This window comes from Ascidia mentula, chromosome 1 (assembly GCF_947561715.1).
Source record: "Ascidia mentula chromosome 1, kaAscMent1.1, whole genome shotgun sequence".
NCBI classification, from domain to species: domain Eukaryota; kingdom Metazoa; phylum Chordata; class Ascidiacea; order Phlebobranchia; family Ascidiidae; genus Ascidia; species Ascidia mentula.
Genome location: NC_138566.1, coordinates 6,819,818 through 6,844,118, shown reverse-complemented (window position 1 = coordinate 6,844,118; position 24,301 = coordinate 6,819,818). Strand labels below are relative to the sequence as shown.

At 42.3% G+C, this 24,301-nt stretch overlaps 1 protein-coding gene across 1 annotated transcript; it reads right to left on the bottom strand.

Annotated features, from left to right (window-relative positions):
- Positions 1-384: 384 nt before the first annotated feature.
- Positions 385-17,547, bottom strand: LOC145910537 (cytochrome P450 1A1-like). The gene is made up of 6 exons (XM_082997695.1): positions 17,265-17,547; positions 16,361-16,796; positions 6,068-6,157; positions 1,918-1,994; positions 1,525-1,741; positions 385-1,158 (listed from the first exon to the last, which is right to left on the bottom strand). Exons 1-6 carry the CDS (start codon positions 17,471-17,473, stop codon positions 385-387), a joined length of 1,803 nt encoding a protein of 600 aa, XP_082853821.1. The 5' UTR covers positions 17,474-17,547.
- Between the last annotated feature and the right edge of the window lie 6,754 nt (positions 17,548-24,301).

Here is a 24,301-nt window from a genome sequence, read left to right as displayed (position 1 = left end):
TGTATAAACGCCTTTACAAAGGCACGAACTAAAAGATAAAAACAGGAAAGCTGGGGCAGAAAACACTTCTCTCTTTTGAAACGTAAAAAGAAAAAAAGAAAAATACCGTAAGCATAACCACAACATAAAAGAACACTTTTTCAACAAATAGAAAAACGTCATTAATCGGATCCAAAACACCTTATTTACCACGTCGTCAAACTGTCCATTACCTTCGTTCCGTCTTATATCTAAACGATGTAAAGTCACCTTCAATGCAGGCAAAAAGCCTGTTTTAAGGCAAAGGGTTATCATAGAAAACATACGTGGTAATAGATTTGTGTATGGATTTAACAGGATATTAGACCATTGCAAATACCAAACTGTTGATTGATTTCCGAATTATCATTCAGGATAAAGGCCGTAAATCTGGTTGCCGTTTATATCATCAAAAGGCAACTTTCTCGATTTCCGCTTCCGCATTACTCGGCTAACTTTCTCCATCGTCTCAAAGTCGTTATCGGAAAATTCAGTCTCGAGAGTCTTCTTCCATCCGTTTACGTGCACGGGATCGGGTTTGATGTTTTCGCTTTCAAGGATGTCGACCTTGTCCTTGTGCACTGGTACGGCCACCTTTTCGAGATGCACGAAGGCAGTTTCAAAAACTCGCCTATGTCGAAGCCGAGCTTTGAATTTGAGTTCTTTGGGCCTCATAGAGAGGTTGTAGACGCCCTCTAGCGTCGGAGTGTGTCCGCTCTCTGGCACAATTTCTGCCACGCTGAAAAACGTGGCGATAAAGTGTATGAGCAATAGTCGCGAGATATCGCCTCCAGGGCATTTTCGAATGCCGGTCGAAAATGAAAGATAACGTTCGTGGGGCTTGTGGATCAACGTCCCGTCTGCTTTGAGGAACCGGTACGGGTCGAATGTATCCGGATCCGACCACTCGTGTTCGTCACGATTCGCCGCGTATTGATTCACGAACACGATGGTGCTCTTCGGGATGTGGTACTGACCTAATGTTGTCGGCTCAGTCGTCTCGTGCGGGATAGTGGAGGGAGTGAAGGACGAATGGCGGAAGATCTCGTGCAGAACTGCCTCCGTGAATGGAAAGTGCTTGCGGTCGTCGATGGTCGGCAACCTTTGACCCTTGAGATGTTCATCCAACTCGTCTTTTATCTAAAGCAACAACTGTTGTAAAAAGTCGAGAAGGTGGCATAGGGTGGTGAAAGTAATGCTTGAAAAAGATCATTAGGTCAATAACATTCTAATAACAAGACATTTAGCTGCAAGTTGCCTTGTATGACCCCAAACTCTGAATTCTGTGGTCTTAATGACATTCTCTCTGCGTACATTACAAGTTGTTGTACGATAACAGAAATATAGCAGGAAAATTGTTTGATAACATTTAAAAGGAACTCCACAAGGTTTGTTTGATAACGGCGATGGGATTTTTGGCGAAGAAGTCAAATCGATATGTTCTCACTAAACCAATGAGCAACCTAAAGCTTATGTTGATAACTTATCTGCGTTGGTTTCTCTTACCCGTTGTTGGTAATCTGGAAAATAGACCAAGTACACAAAAATCCACAGCATGACAGTAGAGAGCGTGTCCTGGCCGGCGCCAAACAAGTCCGTCGTCAAGGAAACGACGTCTTCTTCATCAATGGTATGTGTCGGATCATCTATGCTTTCGGCGATGTAAGTATCGACAATGTCCCTAACGACTCCATGTATGTAGGTTTCCCGATGCTCTTTGCTCCTGGGTATCATAAAAGTCGCTGGGTTGCGTGAGGCAGCATTAAAAACAAGCTGTGTTTTTCAAACGCAACCTTAAAATTTCGAATTTCGATTCATAAAAATATTTGTTAATTATTGTGACTATGGCGAAATTGTTTGCGTAAGATAAATTATTTATCAGTAATCCACATGATATACCTTGCGATCATCCAGTTGTTCGTTCGATTGTTGAGAAAATCAAACGTCTTGAGGATCTTCGCAAATTTAGGAATGTACTGAAAAATAATGCAATGCAGCAAGTTTAACAAAATGCTGTACTGATTTTCGATCCTTGGAGTAAGTAGATTGGTATAAAATTAGATTAAGTGGAAAATAATATACTGCGCTGGATCGACACAAAACGTCATCTTAAGCTTTTACGAAACTCCTAATCCGAAATCTTCAGGCCTTTGGTAGTAACTTCGTCACATTAACATTGCGTAACTCTTGCAGCACATCAGCGTTTGTAGTTTGCGTAATATTTCAGTGCCGTGTCGCAATTTCCCCGCCGCGATAGTGAAGCGTTTACTATTGAAATCCCACGGACCCCACATTCCCATCGTTTACAACAGAAAAATATTTCAACGGCGGAAAGGCAGCTGCTTTGCGTAGCAAAGTAAATGCGGTAGCACTGAAATATGCGCCCAGTGGGGATGTAATGGTGTCAGCGGCCCTGAGATCACACGCCCGGACATGTGGCCTCAGACACAAGGTCGCTCTTTATGACGTAAGAATTCTCCCATGACGCGGTGGCATGCCGATGAAAAGTTCATGCGTCCGGCGGGCGAGTTCGTTTGTCACGTGACAGGGTGCGGTGAAAAGAGAGCTCCAATGCAAAGAAGATAAAAATGTCTGACCTTTGGGGTGATGGGTTCCGTTTCGTTTTTAATGTGTGCGGTATTTTGGGATAAATAATCTGGGTTACGTGTCGCGTGCCTCGGTGCTTCAGCAGCAACGCACGTTTGCCTCAAATTTGCACAGAGTGAATTTTAGTGCGCAAGCCCATCGGACGGAGCTTAAGCGATGATAAAATAAGTTGTACTGCTTTAGGAAAATTAATGACTGATTATGGTTGAAAGTAATTGGTGCGCAATAAACAAACGGATAAAGCTAAACAGGTTGAAAAAATCCATCGAGACGGTCAAGACATAAAGAATATTGAAAACAAGAGAATGTCTAGAGGAAGAGTTTCGGGTCCACATATCACTGCGTTCAAACCATTAACATTTGCGTTCAGTTTTGAAGCATACGTGAAAAAAAAAATAAGTAAACGCAATAATGGCAACTACTGAATGGCATGGGGTTTGAAACGCACCGCTTCAGAGGAAACGAGCTATTCAAACGCATTTCGCCAACGAACCGAACCAACCCCAAATTTGTTGATGTTCTGCAAGGGCGAACACACTCAATAGAGCCAATAATGTGTAATGCATCGGTGACGTTTGATTGCGGTGGTTGAAAAAAATGAATTTTGTTTCCGTACAAGCAGCCGGTTTATCATTTTTCCACCTTGCTGACCAAAGACCGTAAATGGACAAATTTAAATAAGAGAAACTCACGAGTAAAATGAACGTCGTAATTTACTTTTGATGAAATAGGAAAAGGACAACTTATGTGACAACTTAAAAATAGTTCGCGGTTTTCAAATATATAATTGCCTTTTCAATGCAAACACGTCTCCGCTAGGTGGCACTCGTTGACAAAACGAAAAACGTTGTGAGATTTTCACATTTAGATATTCTTTGAAAATTGCTTTGTGTTTTATACAATCCTCCTTATATTTTCGACACAAACAATCAATGCAGCTCAAAATACCCAGTCGTGTTTTTTCTTCAAAACCATGCACTGTACGTATATACATAGATAGATATAAGACTATCTTATCAATGTGGTTAAAATAAATAGGGTGGTTTATACGTTAATAAACAACGCAGCAGGTTCAATCACTTATGCGGGTAAACTTTAAATTGCCATGAAAAGGCACGCAATGAAAAGCCAACAATGCCCATGAGTTCATGAACACAACGGGAGGTGGAAGAAAAACATCATATAGACCACAGCGTACAGCGCAGAGAGAAAACGTTTGTAACCAAATATAATCGACCATACGATTATCGGGCTCGAATCGGCGTTCGCCACGCGCCTTGTAACAACATACGACCACTCTTCACCACCACGGCAGGGATCGGGTAAATATTGTCATAACAAAAGATATAAAAGTCGTTCATTTCATTTGTTCGGGCGCCGGGGTGGTTTCTTGAGTGACTTGTCATGCCTGTTGCTGGTAATAGCATAGACCAGGAGATCCCAAATAGTGCGTAGCAAGCTTGCTTGGAGGTTTTAGGCGAAATTTATTTCCATAACACACTGCGTGTTTCTTTTGAGTTGTTGCAGTAGTAATAAAATTATTGTATTATTTGAACGAACTTTTTTCCCAACATGCGATCGCAACTAAAATTTCTCTAAAAAAGGTCAAACTTTTTCGGGTGCGTCGTCGTAACGTTTTGTTTGGGATGAGTGTGTCATCTGTTCACAGAAATTGGGAATCTAAAATCTTTACCAGCTCCGAAATGCTCGTATTAATCTACAGTGACTTGTGAACCAACTTGACGCGATCATCAAACAAATATATTTTTAATGATAAGACATCTTCATATCACTGAAGTTATTTTAGGTTTTTGACCCAGAGCAACTTCGCCAAAGCCTTGAAAGATTTCCACATGATTTTAGCGGCTTATCGAAACGCAGAACGTTTGCTATTATTATAATTCGTCTATAACTCGGGCATAACATGATCAACTACAAATGTGTATTATGCCTGGGTTCGGCAAATCTATCTGCGGGAAGTGACGCTGTGAACCCCGCCGCGATGGACCTCGATTTGGTAGAGAGGCTAACCAAGCAGCCAAGCGGTCGGCGGTCGTCACAGTTAATGATAGGAAGCGGCAGAGTATACCTTGTCACGCAATCGTCCGCTGAACTCGCGCGAGTTCGCCGTCACGCTTCACCGAGCGGTTCAAGCCACCAAATTGCGGTCACGTGGTCGAAGCAGCCAGAGAAGTCCTCACACAGGAGAATATTCTTCAGCAACGAATGTGTCCACTCTTTTTCAAAGATGTCGTAAATTATTGCTCCTTTATTTCGTTACAACTGAAGGAGAGGTTGCCGGCCTCGCTTCACTGACTGTTTAAGAAGCGAGGCTGGGTCGGTTTTTCCTGTCGCCTCTGTCGCTCATTGCGGCCCAACGCGACAAGAGGTTTGAGAAAAGAGAAAAGCGCAACCCCGAAAGAGACCAAAGGAAAAGAGAGAGGGGGCCGACGGCTCCTTTCTAGCGAAGAAAAAACTATGCAAGATATTTGAGCAAAAACGGTGCGCGACGGTAAGTGTTGCTCCGGGCAACGGGAGGAACCACCGCGACCTTCCAGTGAGTTCGCTTTCACGTCACACATTCCGGCATGACCATCGAGTGCAACTGCATGGTCCGTTCGCCTGTCCTCAGAAGGCGAGTGGTCAATGCCATAGATTGTCTGAGTAATTTTGCACTTACTCCTCTGCGGCAAGGCGCTGGTGAAAACAGGGCATTTTTGGAGATTACCAGTTCGCGGCACCTGTCAGCTCGGGGTTTAAGTGGCGCTTTAGCTTGTTTCGGCGCCCGCGAAACTTTTGCGGAATGAAATTGTCCCCTTCCTTCTTGTTTATTTCTTTATTTGATGGTTTTTGGCATTACGTAGCCCACTGAATAGCAGTTTTGAAAAACCAGGCAGACGCCATTTTGGTTTAAATTCAGCGACACCGAATTTGAAGCCACATTTATTTCAATGTCGAGTACTTGAGGTATTTTCACAGCATGTGATATAGCTTTTAGGCATGTATGACGATATTTGCAACTTTCTTTTACATAACACCAACAGTTGCGAATTCAACTCCGCCCAGGTTTCGTATCGACGTCAATTCCTCAATGTAAAATTCACGTGTAACTCCATACACTCTATATATGACGGAGAAATGGCAAATGTACCTAACTTTCCGCAATTTTGAACATGACACCTCCTATTGCCGATGAATAGCGTTATACCCCATTGTTGCGATGCCGGGGATCCCCCCAAAAAGGCAATAAGCGATACATGGCCAACAACGGTTCATCGCCGAGGCGCCGTAGGGACCCAAATGTTTGTCACTTAAATTGGCCAAGGATCGCGCTTGGACACGTGTATGAGAACCCTATTTTGAAATATTTTTTTTCAAAGAAAATTTTGCAAAAACAACAAAATAAAGAGAGGGTTTTTAGAACACCTAAATCAAAACTCACCCTGATCCAGGTGGACATGACGTCAATTTCACTTCCCGGGCCGATAACTTGACCGAACTCCCGATTCAGACTGACAAGATCCTGAAATTCCTGCAACATAAAATGCGGTCGGTTCGTCGTGTCAAATACCAAGTGCAACGGGTTTAACCTTAAAATATGAGTCAGAGAGAGCGCGAGGCGCAGGTAGTATTTTTCCTAGGGGGCAATGTGGGTTTTACACCAGGAGATAAATGAAGTCCCACGGTGCGGGACGGCCTCGCCCTTTTTGTTTAAGGCGCCACCAAAATCATTTCAAATATCAGTTACGACACCGGGAATGCGGCAACTAAAAAGCAGATTAAATGAATATTTACAAGCAAAATGTATTGGAATCGGAAGTGTTTTGCTGTGCCTGGTGCGATCCGTATGAGTAGGAATGAATACGGCCGGAAATCACGCCGGGGCTTTGTGATGTCACAAGGCGGTTGCAAAGGGCTGTAGGGGTTGTTGAAATGTGTACAGGGTCCAAACATTTCAAGGGTTAAGAAGGCATATCCAGTTTTCTTTTTTTCTGCTCATTATACAGACAATATATAATTTTAAAAATGGCAAACGTCTGTTGCTAGTCGATATCTGGTTGAAAATATCTTACCAGACGTTCAGCAAGATTGTAATCACTTTGCACCAATAAAGTTTTGTCGCTATTGTTAACACATGTGTTGTTTACACACTCAACGGCTTCGCGAAAAGACCAGTAGAATTACTATGTGAACATATTGTAACAAATCAGACAGTTCCTTCTTGAAAAGCTGGAATTCCAAAAAAAAATCATGACGTAAGTGTTCTTTCGGGAAGCACCAATAAAAGCGAGCTGCGTAGCGGAAAACCGCCGTTTCACGACTCTACATCACGAAGATGTCGAACGGTTGACTTGTTCCGTGCTGTCGTAAACCGCGTACGGAAGCTTCGCTGTGGCGGTGTGGCAGGAAAACTGCATTTAACCTGGTATTGAGTCACGAATCTAGCTTTGGGCGTGGATCAATCTTGCAGTTTTAATAAACGTGCCGCTTGCGTCTGCGATTAGAACTCCGCATGGCGCGATAAAGGCGTAAACCAGCATGGATTTGCCGAAAACAGCATAAACAGAGCGGGGAAAATCGCATGGAATTTGTTGAAGTCACTTTATCACTGATTTGGTTACGAAACATTACGACATTACTTAATCACCCTATTACGCATGACTTTCTTGGAAACAGTCCCAGAAAGTTATTACCCTGTGAAGATTGTGCGGGGTTGCCAAATTTATTAGAATAAAATTTTGAGATGATATGGTTTTTGATTTAAAAAATTGCGTAAGAAGATAACTTTTTTTGGTATGCATTAGGCCACAAATTTGTAATTAAAAACAACAAAACCAACAAAATTTCAATCATCAGGTGTGCAGACTTGGCAGCCCAGACATTACAGCCTAGTTGGATCTGCCACTTTTTCCTGACAAGCCGGAGCAAGATCTGCAAAATCAAACTCTTGGTGAGGTTTTACCTCACGACCCTGGGCTAACCAGGCCCAACGCTCTACCAACTGAGCTACAGGCGCTCAATGGTTTTACAGGTATATTGTGGTCAAGGTACACTGGTGCGCAAGCGCACATCTCGCCAGGAAACTTTCACATATACGTAGGAGGCCCCTGCCACTTTGCAAGAAATATAACAAAGAAATTTTAACTTATGGTAAACTTTTTTACGAATGGCGGTTACCAAATCGACTTGGCCTCTTTGCCGTCAATCAAGTTGAAGAGACTTAAAGAGAATAAAGAGAATTCCCCAGGGTCAGATCCCATTGCAGTAAAGGGAATTTTGAAATCTAAAACGCGGTCAGTATGCAGGCGCCACTCAGACGGACACGTGTTACATGCGGGAATTTTCGACCTGGTCCCCATGTGCACAACCCTTGAGAGAGTAAATGTTCGAGGACATTTTATGGAAATAAAATTAAAAGTGGTACCCAAGCTTTATGATAGAAATCCCTTAGCTTCAAAGCAAACATTGGCGTTTAAGGGCCTCTTTGGCTATTCGTAGGCACTCTAGGCTAGCATGAGTCCCTGTGCCGTCTCGCGGAGCCTGGGTCTAGACGTCTGCATACATCGTCAGATTTTCGAAACTTCTGGATGCTGAAGGTGGATAAACTTGCATTTTCTACTGGGGGTAAAGATTTAAATAACTGTCATTGCACTAAACACCCTATATCGTTTTCGACTTAACGTTGTGTTTAAGTGTTTTGAAACAGTTAACCCACCCCGCATTTATGTATCCCTGCTGTTGGATATGTGTTGTAAACTTTTCCTTAGCTAATTTAAAAAGGTTCTTTCAGTGATATGAAAGTATATTACAGATGAGACATTTCAAGGAGTGAATGTTTTTTTTTTGACAATCACTATACATTTTATTCGGCCACGTGTGAAACAAAATTAAAGCTTTCCGCCCAACAAACTGGCAAGCGAAAGCCATCGAAGGGAATTCCCCATAAACCAAACCGCCCTGCGCACGTGTCAACATCAGCTGCGAGCGTGTCGATGCAATGTAAACAACCGCTATGCTTGCGTAAATAATCGGCTTGCGGTTGGCGAGGTCTTGTTTCCAAGCCGCTGGTTGGACGTGTCTGGAGGCCTGGCCGAGTGTGTATTTCTGCCACTTGAGAGTGGACGGTTCAAGTAGGTGAGATTCGCAGAAGTTGGTTTACGCTGGAAGCGTTGAGATTGGGATAACATGAAAATCTGCACTTTTGTAAGGAATATCTATGTGATAAAGCGAAATGTGGAGTAAAGTTCGCAAGTTGACAACAAATCCCTAGATTACTAAACCAAGAAAACAATTTCATAACCTTATAATAAATCTTCCATGCTACAAGCCCCCACAAGAGAGAGCGTAAACGAGTTTAGGAGATGAATATCATTGTTGCTTTAAAGGTGAGGAATTTTACCCGCAAAGGCTTTGGCTCCCCTATAATCTGACGTGCAAAAGGTCTCGCAATGCCTCTTTTTTTGTCCCTTCAGGGTCCTGAAACGCAACAAGAGATTGGGAATCGGATCATTCATCTTTCTCACTAAACCTGCAGGAAGAATCTCGTGGCAAATAAAGGTTATAAATTGACAACTTAACGAACGCTTTTCGGTTCCAAGAAAAGGTCAAAACCCAGCGGGGCGACGACCCGGTAAACTTTACATTCGCTTCAATCAACACACCACACTGGTGAGATCAACATCAGATCAAATATTGGATGTAATACCACCAGTAGTTTGCCAATGTACTTTACGTGCCTCAAGGTTACTCTGTGGCAAGACCCTCTTAGCCTGACCTCAAAGTGCTTCAAACTTAATTGTATTTGGTGAGAGGTCGCGATAACCTTGAAACATTTCGCTGCTGCAACGATTGAGACGGTGCAGGTAGCGCAATAAATTAAATAGCGGTATCAGAAGAGTGAAAAATGCAACGAGAAACGATGCATGTACTATATCCCATTAATAAAACGAATCTAATGCCACAACAGAAACCACGTGGTGCATTTGCAGAAGAACCAATGCTACTTTGAATTGGTAAGCGTTCACTACACAAAAATTGGGATTCTAACAGAATCAAGTTGTTATAAGCACAGCCGCAACAAGTGATCCGAAACCAAAATATGATTACGTGTGGGGAGCACTCGGAGTAGGTTTATGTCACATATTAACCATCTGAGCTAAACTGTGCCACCAGATTGATTGTTCATTCTAATGAAAAAGGCCTCGCACGCATTGGGGTTTGCTAACCGACAAAAACGATTTGTGAGAATCGTTAACCGCCCCATCCCCCCCTTGGCGTTTGGCAATAAGAAGCGATCCGTGCCCCGGGCGCGGGCCCCTCGTCATCAATAATTAACGAGCAAGGTAAAGTCGAAATTCTCACGAAAGATCGCGTGCGACCCATCGGTTCGTTCTCACGCACATCAAAACGATAAAAATTAATGACACTCCGATGTAGAATTAGAACGAAGGGTAATATTTATGAAATGACAGAATGGCCGAAAAGTTCCAAGGCGCGGTTGTAACACTGAAGGTTACTCTATAGACTACCTTTATCACCATTACACAATGTGGAAAATGTATTAGTTTTCTAATGTTGATGAGTGTATCTGTGGTACAATCGCACGATTTAGCATGTGCCGTCCAGTAGACCATACACAAACCAACTCCTTCAAAGTAACGCCCATATTCTTGTGTATGCTGTAATTAAATAAAGATGAAAGGCATCTTTCTATATTTCTCCGATAGAAATTTCCCGAGGAACTTTACAGCTAGACATAAATCCAAACCACAGAACGTCGTTGCCCAGTTTCTGAAGACAAATCTCATTACAAACAACATTTCTCATTCAGGAGGAAACAACACTACTTGCTGGCAACAAAAAACGAAACACAGAAAGTATATGAAGATGGCTTTGGTCCATATTGGCGACACCGCACTATTTTCTACAAGCAAAAATATCCGAACGTCAACATAAAAACGAACGCGCGCATCTATTTTGAGAAAGCATTTATTTCCAATGGAAAAGGAAATCCCAAAATAACACGGCCAGATATTTTGGCACCGCAAAAACACGTTTTTTCCGGATCGATATTTTTATAGCCTGTGTGTACATCTTTTCTTGATGTTTACAGCACCGTGTAATGCACGGGGGCTTATTCCCCTTCACGTAAGTGAATGCTTGGCACCATTGAGAGTTGGGCATTACCCTTGTTGCAATCCGCCGCGATTGACTTCTTGTTGCATGTAATTTGAATCAGTAACGATGATATTTTTACTGCAAGGATGAATTACATAATTGGAAACAATTTTGTTTTGAAAAGTACAACTGTAAGGTTACAATGACATGACATACACTTATGATCAATGATTTCGCAAAGAACGCCAAGAAACGACTTTCGCTGTTGGATGATCCTGCATTGGCACACGAAGATAAGCATGATTTTTGCTGTGCCACAAAACCTTTCGACAATTCACTTCCGCCAATGGGGCAAATCTAAACCAAATTATTCCAATTCTGGCCAAATACGGAGAGTGTGGGATGAAAACGAAAAGAAATACAGTTTGAAACACTTCACATCTAAATGTAAGAAGCCCGCAAACGATTGTCAGCAAGATCGTCTCGCACGCAATGAACTTGACCACTTCCTCGGTAAACAGTTACGCCGATGACGGCACCACTTGACTGAGCCCGTTTGCTTCCCCTACTTAGACGGCCTCGCACGCGAATCTGTTGTTTCTGGCGTGTTGGCTGCAAAGCCGGTCGCTCACAAGGCAAACAGTTCGACTCACCGACCACATGTGGTAAATTTTAACGTCTATCTGGTTGGAATGACGATGGGGTGACGAATGTGTGTTGTTTGTCAAGCAATGAACGGATAACTAAAATGTGTATTGGAGGTGCCGCGTATAAGCAAAGCCGATCATCAATGCCTGAGCGTGCAGATTGGCCTGGACGTTGAAAACACAGATTGAGGAGGTGGTAATTATACGGTCCGAGGTACACTGCCGTTATCTGCACGCGATCATTATTAGCGTCCATAAATATGCACCCAAGCCATCGTGAAGATGAGTATACGAAAATATATCGAAGTTAAATTGACAAAAACGAACTGGAATGCGATTTAGAACCTAAGCTGACTGACACTGTGCCACCTGCTTTTTGGCACGTTCTATGTTAAAAACGTCTGATCACGAAGTCCGAGACAGACGCATATAGACACTCCCATAACCTCTGAATTATTGTATTCCAGGTTGGTTACCAATACACACGGGCATGGTTCCGACCCTACGCACACAACGAGTTATTTTCATCATGACATGAGACGATAACAATATTAGGACTCACTTTGGTGCCAAAGAGCCTCCGTAAACATAGGTAGGAATGTGCGCGGATTGGTTGCAGTGTGCGTAGCTGTAGGTATGCGTCGAAAGAGAATGCGTTTTTGACCAATGCGTAGGTACGTTATCTGTATGCGTATCGCAGACTGGACGAAGATTCGACTGAAGTTGTCACGGCAATAAGAAATACAAGCTCTGCGTGATTTGTTTTAATGCACACCGTTCGTTAAACCGACGATCGCCTTCAGGCCGTCGTTTTTCGGTGCGACTTTTTCTAGGGCTCTTGCCTTCTTTTCACCATAAGTCACGTGACAAGCGCACCGGCGCGGGGTCGCATTCTGATCCCGTAACTGGATCGAACGAGCGGGGCGCCTTGGCACGCAACCGGTGAGACCACATGAGAAGCGCAGCTGATAGCGAAAACGCGCGCGCCGCCGACACCAGTCTTCTCGACCCTTTACAAGCACTCGATTCCGCCATGAAATCTGGCCTAAGACCAGGGCCAGCCTCCCGCCCCTATTTGTACAAGCAAAGCGATTATCTTAAATTCCACTCGGGAGAAATTCCGCAAGGATTTATCTAAGGCGTATGGGATTTAAACTCGATTTTCAACGAACTTTTTGCTAAGTCAAAAAGTGGCAAACATATCAACAGTTTCATCCTGGTGATATTTATGTCCTATTTGTGGATAAAACTGGTCAATTGACCACGTAAAAGAAGCGTGATATCATTGGAATAAATCAATGCAAGTGTAGTGAAAGAATAGTTTTGGAGCAGGTTTAAAGAATAAACAAAGGCAAGTTTTGGCACAATGTTTTGAAAAGAAAAGCACACAAAACTATAGCATGAAGCGCAACCTTCGCTGAACCAAGAATGACGCTGTTTCTCGATACAACTTGGCCGAGGGCATTCTTGCGTATTCTGCGGTCTGTTCGCGTTGTGCAGCCAAGCTTTCTTTGCAACGATAAATAAACACAAAGGCCAAGTTGTCTCGCAGAACATTTTGCCTGGAGCAACGAACTTGGGTGCTTCGACGACGTGACCGTCACTGCAATACAAGACACGTACGCCGCTTTTTGCGGAAAATCTCGCACAGTAAAGCATTTTGCAATATTTCCGCAAGCAACTGGAACCCTGCTCAACGCACATTTATTGCAGATACGGAGGCAGGGTGAAGGAGAACAAAAACCTAGGATTGGTCGAAGAAGTTCAAGTTGGAAACGACATGACTTGCAACCAACTATGGCGCCAAGCATTGCACAATTCCACGTAGTTACGCACACTTGCAACAAAGCGATGGCCTGAGGTGGGATATTTTTCACATTTCACGGAACGAATCCAGATCCGTTCGGTTTTCGTAAAAAAACATTGCAACACTGATTCAGGTTGAGTTATCGTACTGAGACATTCTTTGGTGGATAATAATGACGAGTTACAACGAGAGTAAAAACACTTCTACATTATGAACACCATAATCCATGACGCATAAATTTCAGGTCCGCAACACTCTTATCGCCTGTGTGTATCGACAGTTAAGTCCTTTCTATTGCAGTTATGAATAGCGCTTTAGGAATTTCTGAGCAAATGTTTAGTTTCAGTATTGCTACCGCGAGATTATAACGTTGACTAATACGTCAAGTAGAATCTGGATAAATCGATGGTGAAACCGTGGACAGATCGTACGTGGAAACCAACTTCGCATAATATTAACCGACAAAGCGGCAAGGCGCGCATGAGACGCATTTTCCTCCACGTTTTATTCAGATGAATGGAACCGTAGGTTAGCCCTATTGTTGGATTGTAAACGCAAATACAGGGCTGATTGGGGGTTCTGTACGTACACCCACACCAGCTCAATTTGACACTCCACAATTTAGCTTTTTCGGGACATTTGCCTGTGAGGGTGTTTTATTTGTATCTCGTCCTTCCATTTTCAGGTACTCGAGACACTCTGTCAAAGTTGTGTTGACGAGGAATCGTAATGGAAGCTGTATATTTGTTTCATCCATAGAAAACGCCAACCGTGGCTTTGTACATAACAATCGTTTCCCTAAAAACGGCACTAACTTTTTTTTAAATTTTATCAATTTGGAAAACGCGAATCTAGCACAGCCATCAATATCGGTCCAGTCCACAGGAAAGTTTGTATGCCGCCGTTGCATGGACGTTTGTTAATTTAACAATGCTGGTAATCTTTTGTTGAAAGTCAAGTATTCAACATTGCTGTACATAAACTTATTACAACTTGCGACGTTTGCGAAATCACATCGCGAGAGCTTGATCCTAACAATAGGGTTTTGGTAACAATTCTTGCCGAGGCTGGACTGGTTTTCTGATTAACTGATGCGAGGCAGAAACGGAACAGCGAAATGCCAAGTGGAACTGGGGCTTTTCTAATGCTGTAAAGCTTTGAGGCAAAATATTGCTGTTTTATTCGATGGTAGCCTACAGTGTTAACTGCACACTACTTTCAAATGGCATTCCATACCAAACTCCAGCAAAAATGTTTCCATTGTGCTCGTGCCATAAGAATTTTTTTTGATAGACTCGGCATCAGTTGATGTTTTTGACTTATTTTATGAAGAAAAGAGTTTTTAGTTTGAAAATTGGCTAAAATTTGCATTGGGGTGCTTGTATTTACTCGGTTGTGTACTGAATGCAACATGTTTGCCTTGGTAGTAAAAGAAGTGTACATTCCACACCAATGAACCGTTGTAACCTTAGAATGGCTTAGCAGCATATACTAACGCGTAAATTAAAAGCATGTAAACCTAAAATCAATCGCCAATCCCTGTTATATGTTTAAACCAGCGACACCACAAGCTTCTAAGAAGAACGGGGTTTTAGGGCTCACAAGAGTTTAGGATTACTTTGCTCAACAGGTGCCGAGAATTAAGTGCAACCGTATATCCCATGTAGATGAATTGTGGGTAGAACGTATGACAATAAACTGATCGTCGGTTTTCACCCTGAGGCTTATTAACACTCTTGTGGGCTTTGTACCAGGTCGAATGGGTTCCTCTACTTAAAATTGGTGCAGTTTATTAGTCGGGTATATTTTATTTGCAACACAATAAAGTCCCATACTCTTATCTGCGCTACCATTCTGGGACTCTTCAAATCTACAGTAGAATATTTGGTCTTATGTACAACTTTTTCATTTCGCTTACAACAGACGAAAGATGAATTATTTTTGCATTAAAACTCCTATCCACTGGAATCACACAGCTAAAGGCACGTAAGGCGGACAGAAATAAACCAGACATTGGCGATGAACTCGCCTCTTAAGACGGTGACCCCATAAACAAATACCGACGCAAAAAACCCTAAATTTTGTCGCCGCTTTTGGCACCATTGCAGCAGTCAACCGATCAGCGCCTTGGGTTTTAAACCTACCCAGCGGCGCTATGTAAGCGTATTTGGTCTCATGTTAACGCTCACGTGGCTGCTGTTGTTGCTGCATCTTAATCCCGTAAGTGTAACATAGGTGTAAGGGCCAAAGCTTTATTGTCGTTTGCCTGAAACCGCATCGCTCCGAGCGAGCCTTGTTATCATACCGAGCTTAGGGAGGTTTTTGTTTCCATGCTCCGTTCGAACATTTTGCAGGAAGGAAAGAAATTCGACGAAGGCGACGAGCGAAATGTCAGACGAACTCGCGGACGCGGGTCGCCGGTGCAGCGATCAAACACGATTAGGGGACCATGAAATCGTTGCAGAGATCGCTTTTGGTAACAAGGATAACATGTGCGCTGCAACAAAGGTCCAATCCCCATTCTTTTTACCCATAGGTTAATACAGGAAATAATCGTTTCTGTGTGTTTGTAGCTTTTGAGGATGCGAGAAGTGTAATTCAAAGAAAATTCAGTTATCCAGATTTACTAACAGACTGTCAATCGTGTGAGAATTGCAACTTATAAGGAATGCGTGCTGTCAACTTGACCACACTACACAGTAGTGCTTTAGAACAAATGAACAGTATTAGGTAGTGGCGTATCCAGCCCAAAATTTTGCTGGCCAAATATTTTCTGGGTTCAGACGTCAAATGTTGGTTTGAAACTTCGCGTTACAAAGCAGGGACGTGCAAGACTAAGTAAAACATACTAGGTCACAAATTTTTTGAAATTAAAATTTTTGAAAATTTCCAACTTAAGAATCTTTAGTTTAAATATTTGGAGCATGAACCCCTTGGCTCCTCCCTGGCCAACGCTAATGTCTTGGTATCTCATGAATCTACCGTTGGATAAAAAAAAACAGCTCGCAGGCAAGGCATGAGAGCTCTTTCTGACCATTTTGTAATACAATTTATCGCATAAACGTTCAGGGTATAAAGGAGGTTACATATTTAGTCAACAGACTGCTTTTTCCGTTGACCTTGTGGTATCTACAATTTCTAAAATATTAATACAGTCACCCACCTTATTAGAGTATTCGTAGCGGTGTCCGAACATCATCGCGCACATAAGATTGGCGACCCCAACCTGGATAACGTTTTCCGCCCTCTTCTTTTTCATTCCGAAAGCGACTTGCTCTTCGCGCTCGCAAAGTTGCTTCACAAGGTGCATGGTTTCAGTACGGACGTGACGACACAATAAACCTCGCGTTTCCGGCGACGCCGTGAATCGATGGAGGAGTTTGATGATGATTCGCTTCATGTTGGACCACTTGGGTCCTAGTGTTGTTCCGTCGTTAAATACGACGCCTTTTCCCTGTGAGATGTTTCGATAGGAGTTGAACGCCGGACGACCAGCGAAAACCTGTCCTTGTCGCTGAAGTGCGTCCCGGATCACTTTGTAATTGTTAAGAACAACTATGTCCTTGCTTCCAAGCTTCATGAGGTAGATACTGCCATACCTGAGCGGAAAGTGTAATTATTTTTCCGTTATAACATCGTAACACAGGGTGAGTGTGGGAGTAACATCACTCCAAGACTAGCCAAGAAACTCCACTGCTCACAACACCGGAAAAGGGGAAAGATCAGAGACTTTGTCAACCCAAATTTAGGTAGGTTTAGCAGGCTTGGCAGCCCAGGCATTGCAGCCTAGCTGGATCGATACGTTCCATGCCAATCATGCCATTGTATGAAATATTACGCCAAATTTAGGTAGGGATCAAATATTGAATGAGTTTTTCAAAAAACCTTGAGATTATATAACTTGCATAAATGGAAGGGACCCTGGCATCATTAGCTATCACCAATTGGAACAATAACAAATAAATATTCAGAAAAAAAAGTTGGTGACGCTACATGGACTAAAAACATCATCAAAATGTTTACGTACATGTTGGTTAGTTTTACAAAGTGATCGAATATCGACAAACCTTTTGGCCATATCTTGCATGACAATCTGGGGCGCGTCTCCGAGTGAAATCGCATTTCCCACAATGGGCCATGGAAATGGGCCAGGTATTGCCGGACGCGACAGGAAGTATGATATTATTCCGCGAACGGCGACCAACACCAGAAGAGCGATCAGAATTTCGGTTTTTACCCCAACTAAGCTCTCCAACAAACTCTCACTCCAAAACATGACCTATAACCAATTGTCATGTAAGAATTGGCTGCTATACGACTTGGTATCACACATATAGTCTTTCCAGCAAAGTTATCATCCCTATAAAACAGAACTGAGTTTATATATTTTATTTATCCGCCTTGTAAAGCATGCTACAAAATATTTCAGTGAGCACAATGAACCATGCAACGTTTACGGAGATCACCACTGATTATAACATAAATGTGTTATTATTTGCCTATATAGTTTTTGTGTCCCACGAAACAGCTATTGTCAAGGGCTAAATGTCACGGTCTTGTAGATAATCGGAGGTTTCAAAGCCTCCCTACTATATTTCCAATATTTTTATTGCAATTTGTGCTCTTTTCTGGTTTTCTAGTATTTTACCGTTTAGTTTAAACAAACGTAGGATTGGCAGTAACAGCAACGAGCCATTTGCACGGTCGACAAGCTTTGGGAACGCAAATACATCACCGAACACTTTAAAACGATTCGCTACTGGTATCCTCCCCGAGTTACAGTTTTAAAAGTCACAGAACATGTCTACACTTTTTGACATTATCACAGAAGCATGAAGCATGTTAATCGGCATTCGGCTCTTGTAAAGGTCTATGACTACACTTTTTGTCATTCCTGTCGCACTGAGCCATGTTCCAGTTTGGTGCTAATAACCCTAAAACGACGGTACTATAATCCTGAGCAGATGCATGTTGAACAATAAGTTAGTAACATTGAATTTAGCTTTGTAATACATTAATATTGTTTTTGTTTTTTCAAATACAAATAATTTTATTTGCTTGACGCTTTATTTGAGTTGGTGACGTAGCCAGCAAAGCAAAAACTCTCCAAACCTCTTACTAAGGTAGAAATATATGTGAAATAGAAACACAAAAATAAAAAAATCTGAATGAGCCAAATTACTCAAGTTGTATGCTTGCAAAGGCAATCAAAACAGTTCAACTTCATCTCTGCTTCCATTTCGGTTAAAAAGGAAAACTTGACAGTTTATGTTCAATACTAGTTTTATTGGAAAGCGCTTTAATGGTTTATAAAAACTGTTCTGAGATCAACTGATATTAACAGTCTGTGCATCGTCACCTTTCGAACCTGTGTTTATTTGTACTGCTGTCTGACATTTAAACAACCAAAATCTTCTGTAAGTTACATATGAAAATACGCCTGTACACTTGGGCAAATATCACAATGGGAAGACAGGAATAGCCCCCCCCCCCCCCCCTTCTTTGGAATATAAATCCATGCTAATTTGTTTAGAGAATAGCATTATACTTGGCCGTATGCGTGATACACTTTTTGTGCAACTTTTGATGCCAGGCATACTACAATGATGCATTTTGTTGTTTTGTGGGAATTCCGCACCATATATTTGGCATAAGAAGACGGTAAAAGACCCATGACCAAGCGACCAAGGCTAGTAACAGACAATCGGAATTTCTAAAACCGTTTTCGTAAACGTGTTACTAAAACTAAACAGCAATTCCCAATTTCCAAAACAGTGGCACAGTCTCATCAAAAAATTATGCGACAGTCGTCTAAAAATATTTTACGTGGCTGACCAAGTAAGATAGCCCGTGGACCGAGGATAGAACAAGGTATCTCTCTTATGCCGATATGCTTGGGATTCTCCATTGAGACTTTTTCATCGTGCCTGAGCCTAAACTGGCGACGCAACCAACATTTTTCCGAACTATATTTCTGCGTTTGCAAAGAATTATCACTTTATCGCTGCTTATATTTGCACTGCTCAAAGATGACATAAACTGACTTACTATGGATCAGTGACTATACCTGTTACATGTAATTGCTCAATATATTACGCGGCGTTTGACGACACAGATCACTATTTTTGCGACCTTAAATTAATCTCATTCTAAGCCTAAGTGACGCAACAGTTATATTTTCTGAATGCGGCAATAATCACCAGCGCCCTTTCGCAAACGCGAACCGAGCCGCCGGGGCCGAAAAAGGCGCCTCCGACCCTTCTCTCTTTCTCCTCTCAACCAGGCCGGCAAAAATCGACAGAGCAGAAAAGGTGCTTAGTACTTGCCGACCGCACCGACTTACAGCAGTCTCAACGGTTGCTGACCGCCTCTAAACGCGTCACAGAACAAATTTCATCACCAAACCAGAGGTTTTCGAGCGACTTATGATAGCACGCGAATATCGCCAACGCTCATACCTTTACACGCCGACAAAACAAACACGATTACGCCGGATCTTTTAACGCCAACCCCCGCCAAGAAAGGATTACGTGACCGAGACTGGGCGGTTATGACACGCAGGTTGTATTCATACATATCGTGGGTAAATATTGCGATACATTCCAGTATGCCCTAATGCATACTCTCAAATATTAAACATGAGCAGGCAATTATAAATAACTTGCCTCAACAGTGTTTGTCATCCAGTCGGTCTCACAGTATTGTGAATTTTATCTACTATTCTCTATCTATACGATATGTTATATTGGACAGAATCCAGATCAGGTAGTCTACTTAACATATCCGATCCAATCGGATCAGTAGATGGCTGTGTCTCGTTGGTTCCCGCTACCTGCGATATAAAAAAAACTTGATGGTGATTTCCGACCAGGAGGGCATCCATTTGGTTTGATATCTGCGTTATTGATATTTTCGAAAGTATGAAACTTTGGTTTAATTCGCACGCGAAACAAATTGTCGAATGTATGAAGTTCTCTGCGAATTTGCACCAAACGTGATCCGCGGCATTATTTCCGTCAAAGCATAAGCGGGTTTTTTTAATTTCAAATTATCGAACTACACGTGCAAACCTACAACGGAGAAAAACAGTAAATCACATACCGGTGGTGTCAAAAAAATAATACTCGGTGAGCGTAATTCGGATTATCCGACAGAGCGTAAAGCCTGTTTTTGCTGCACTGCTCATCCGTCTAATGGCAAACACAACAGAAGCTGCCGTTTTGTAGCCGCATGCCCGACCGACCAAACCGAAGTTTACGTTGCTGCAAAGAACGGACTGGATGATCCAGAAACTCTAGCTTGCGCGGCCAGCTTGTCATTTATAAATAAACACAAAGACTCTTTTCTTGCTCCGGTTGACAAACCTAACTCCGGAGGAAAGGCGTTTTTTATAGACGCCATTGGTGGTTAGTGCTTGGTGGTATTCAACCCTGCGTTTACAGCAAACAACAACGAATAAAACTGAACACATTCCACTAAAAGGGTGCCTGACGCCTTTATGGTTTTATCGGTGCCCATGCCATTTTATTTATTTGTATATTGTTCATCTGCTGCGTAGTTGTTTCATTTTGGGCAGAATAAATATGATTTTAAAGGGACCGAAATTTGAGAAAATAGATGCTTTGAGTGTTGGCAGAAATACCACTTTAGGATCCAACATTATGTATGTGAGAAACGCGTGAAGTCCAAAGCTATAACGTATACCCCATACAGCGGCACACACAATCTGTGTGGTTATTCCCACCCTAGTTTGTCGGCCCCACTTAAATGTGAATCCCACCAAAATGTCTTTCCCCACGCCGTGCTAAGCCTCGTAGCATTGGAGAAGTCACGTCCATCGACTTCAAACAACTCGTCGGCAACAATTTCTCATCGCCAAGACTTCGAGGTCGTGCCTCGTCACGATTTGTCGGATTTGATGCCACCGCGGTCACGTGGTAATTCTGACGATTGCGAATCTCAATTTTCCCACAAGTCACTCACTTCGTATTGCTGTTTGAAATATAGGAATTCCGCATTATTCTAATTGCACCGCGGCCTTACAGTAAAATTGTGCAACAAAGCTTCATGTGACGAGTGACTGGAATAAAAAGTATGATTTTGATGGTGAAGTCTTTAGAACTTTTTTGATTTGTAATGTCTGATAATTGTTGTTTGGTAGCTCCATCCACTGCCTTGTTCCAAAATGAAAATCACCTCTGCCTTGTATCACAATTTGTTAACACCTAGGTGACGAGTAATTGCTATAGGGTTTAGGAAAATTAAAAAAAAAACGGAGTATGGAAAAAACAAAAACATTTTATTCAATTTGATAATTGTAAATATGTAATTATAATACAATTTAAATTCTTGGGGAAAGTAATTTGGTTTTCAACAAAATGTAAGCCAGGCTAATTACATAAATGCGAGAGCAAAAAAGAGAAATTTAAAATACCGTGCGTGCAATGCAGTTTGTTTCAATTTTCCAGTAAGTTTGATGGGAAACAACTGTAATTAACTGTTTGTTTTTGCATTATTTATTGGCTTGGACAACGCGAATTTCTTGTCTGATTGCGGGTGTGGCCCTGCCGCCGGACACGTTTGTATCGGACAGCTACAAAATGCAAATAAGGAATCCTAAATTACTTGCAGCGGCGGCGTGAATATTCTACCCTTGCTCTCCAGACATGTTTGATGAAATGAAATCTTTTCAGTAATGCGGGAGTTGAATTACGTTGAGTATTTATGACACTTTCCAAAGAACAACCATTTTCGTAAGACGCATGTAACTAATTTTACGTATCTTTTCAGATTAAACCCGCTGCTTTGGCTGTTTTTTTTTTAGATAAAACTGAGCCAGGCAAATGAACTCATTGACCCAGGTCGGAATGATTTGGCGGATTTCGAATCTTACACGTGACTCAACCGAGCGGATTATGAAGTTACCGTGTGTTTATTTTTGCTCGTCAAGTTTGTATGCAGGCACATTACAGCAAAAAGTTCCGCTACTAAATTGTGCAAGAAGGACATTACCTCGAAAACGGCGCGGACATTTTCTCGGCTGTATAGAATGTGCCTGTCGAACGGTATAAAATACTTTCATCTGCAGGTTAATGCCACGGTTTTACATTGAATGCAAGTGTGTAAATTGAGACTATTTCTACGTTTTAGAATGCGTATTTGTGGGAAAACGTATGAGTAGTTAGTAAATTTGATAATGGGAAGTGTAAATGAAAATGTACATTTTTATACTCCAGTACTCATACCAGCAATCATTTACTGTATACCGACCGTTATGTTAACGTGTGTTATTTACAAACGCCATATGCGAGTGCGAACCTACGTATATCGACAAGGTAATCGTATCCTGGCGGGGGTTAGAGTTGACAGATCCAGAGTAATCATGTTTGTTTTGTCGGCGTGTAAAGGTATGAGCGTTGGCGATATTCGCGTTCTATCATAAGTCATCCGAAAAAATCTGGTTTGGTGATGAAATTTGTTCTGTGACGCGTTTATAGGCGGTCAGCAACCGCTGAGACTGCTGTTAAGTCGGTGCGGTCGGCAAGTACTAAGCACCTTTTCTGCTCTGTCGATTTTTGCCGGCCTGGTTGAGAGGAGAAAGAGAGAAGGGTCGGAGGCGCCTTTTTTTCGGCCCCGGCGGCTTCGTTCGCGTGCGAACGGGCGTTGGTGATTATTGCCGCATTCGGAAAGCCTGTGCGAAGGTTCCGGGTGGCGGGTGGATAAGGATGCTTTTCAATTTAACGTTTCTAGGCAGCCAGTTTGCAACTGTACTGTTGATTTTTGTAAGGTGCACTTGTGAGGATCAAACTAATTACAAAAGGGCGGTTATCTTGTACGGGAAAGTAAAAAAAGTTAGACAGTTTTGAAGCCAAGCCAACATAGCAGAATGTTACAAGCAAATGTTACATTTGATGATCATGTGTTTAGTTAAAAAGAACCCTTGCTACCTGTGTTTGCACAGGTAAACCAGGTTATTATAATGGATCCACAGGTTAGGTTTTGCCTCTACAGAGTTTACCACAAAATGTGCATTGTAAATTTCTCTAGATAAAGTACGTTTAATTTTACAGCATTGTTGGCTTAACGACCTCTGTGCTTGGCGATGTGTGGGTAAGAACCAATGGAAACGTAGCGCAATGCTGCTACCTATACGACGAAAGTAAATATTTACAGATCTTCGATATGATTTAGCTGCCTGGACGAAGTGCTAATAATGCCTTAGCAGAGTTGTTTCACGACTTGTAGACGTCAATTTCAACCTTAAAATCCACTTATTTTAAAGTTTATTTTACAATGCACCGAAGCGTAGCTGGGATTTGTCTGCGCTATCAGTCAGTCAGTATATTCTGATGCTGTGAAGTATCGCGTGCCACTTGGTTGCAGATCGCACGTCGTATATCCCTAGTACAAATAAACACTAGAAGCCAATGAAAGTCGACAGCAGACACCCAAGTTAAACATATTACAGAAAGCTATATGTCTCGGTACAAAAAAACACAACTATTACGCAAAGGTGGCTGAATGTTCAGTTTGTGAAAGAGCATGAAAAGCTTTTGATACGGCACCAAAGTCGATTCGCAAAGATTTCTGTAGCTGCATAAAGCCAAAGATAAGGAACTCTCTAACATCGTCGGCCTGGTGGACTGTGTTTAGAAACAATGAACCGTTTGTGGGCGATGCAGAAGTTTGCTACGAACTAACGTCGTTAGGTAGAAATTGAGAACCTGAGTTGAAATCGATTATGGTTGTATTTTTGCTGCTACTCACGGGGGCAGGTAAGTGGTAATCGGTTTGCTTTGCTCGGACAAATATTCCCCCATCACGCGCCTGTTGGTTTAATATTTCCGCCTATTGAACCCACGTCTCTCCCCCACAGCGGGTCAGCGATGCCAACTCCACCCAAGTGAGGCTATTTGCTCAAGTATCGCTGCACGCTTACGCATACTTAAATGACTGAAACCACAAAGCCACCGCATTTCAACAGACCACGTGGCCAGATCGCTATTCAACCAACCTTCGCAGTGGGCGCATCATTTGACCCGCTACATATTTTCTATCTGCATCAATAAACCCTACAATCCAATGAAATTTTTTCACCCATTCA

Excerpts from the sequence above, each read along its gene's own strand:
- LOC145910537 (XM_082997695.1), bottom strand. The coding sequence starts at position 17,473 with ATGTTTTGGAGTGAGAGTTTGTTGGAGAGCTTAGTTGGGGTAAAAACC. Across the intron at positions 1,742-1,917 it reads AACAACTGGATGATCGCAAG|GAGCAAAGAGCATCGGGAAA; the intron begins GTATATCATGTG and ends TATGATACCCAG. Across the intron at positions 1,159-1,524 it reads TTCCAGATTACCAACAACGG|ATAAAAGACGAGTTGGATGA; the intron begins GTAAGAGAAACC and ends TTGTTGCTTTAG.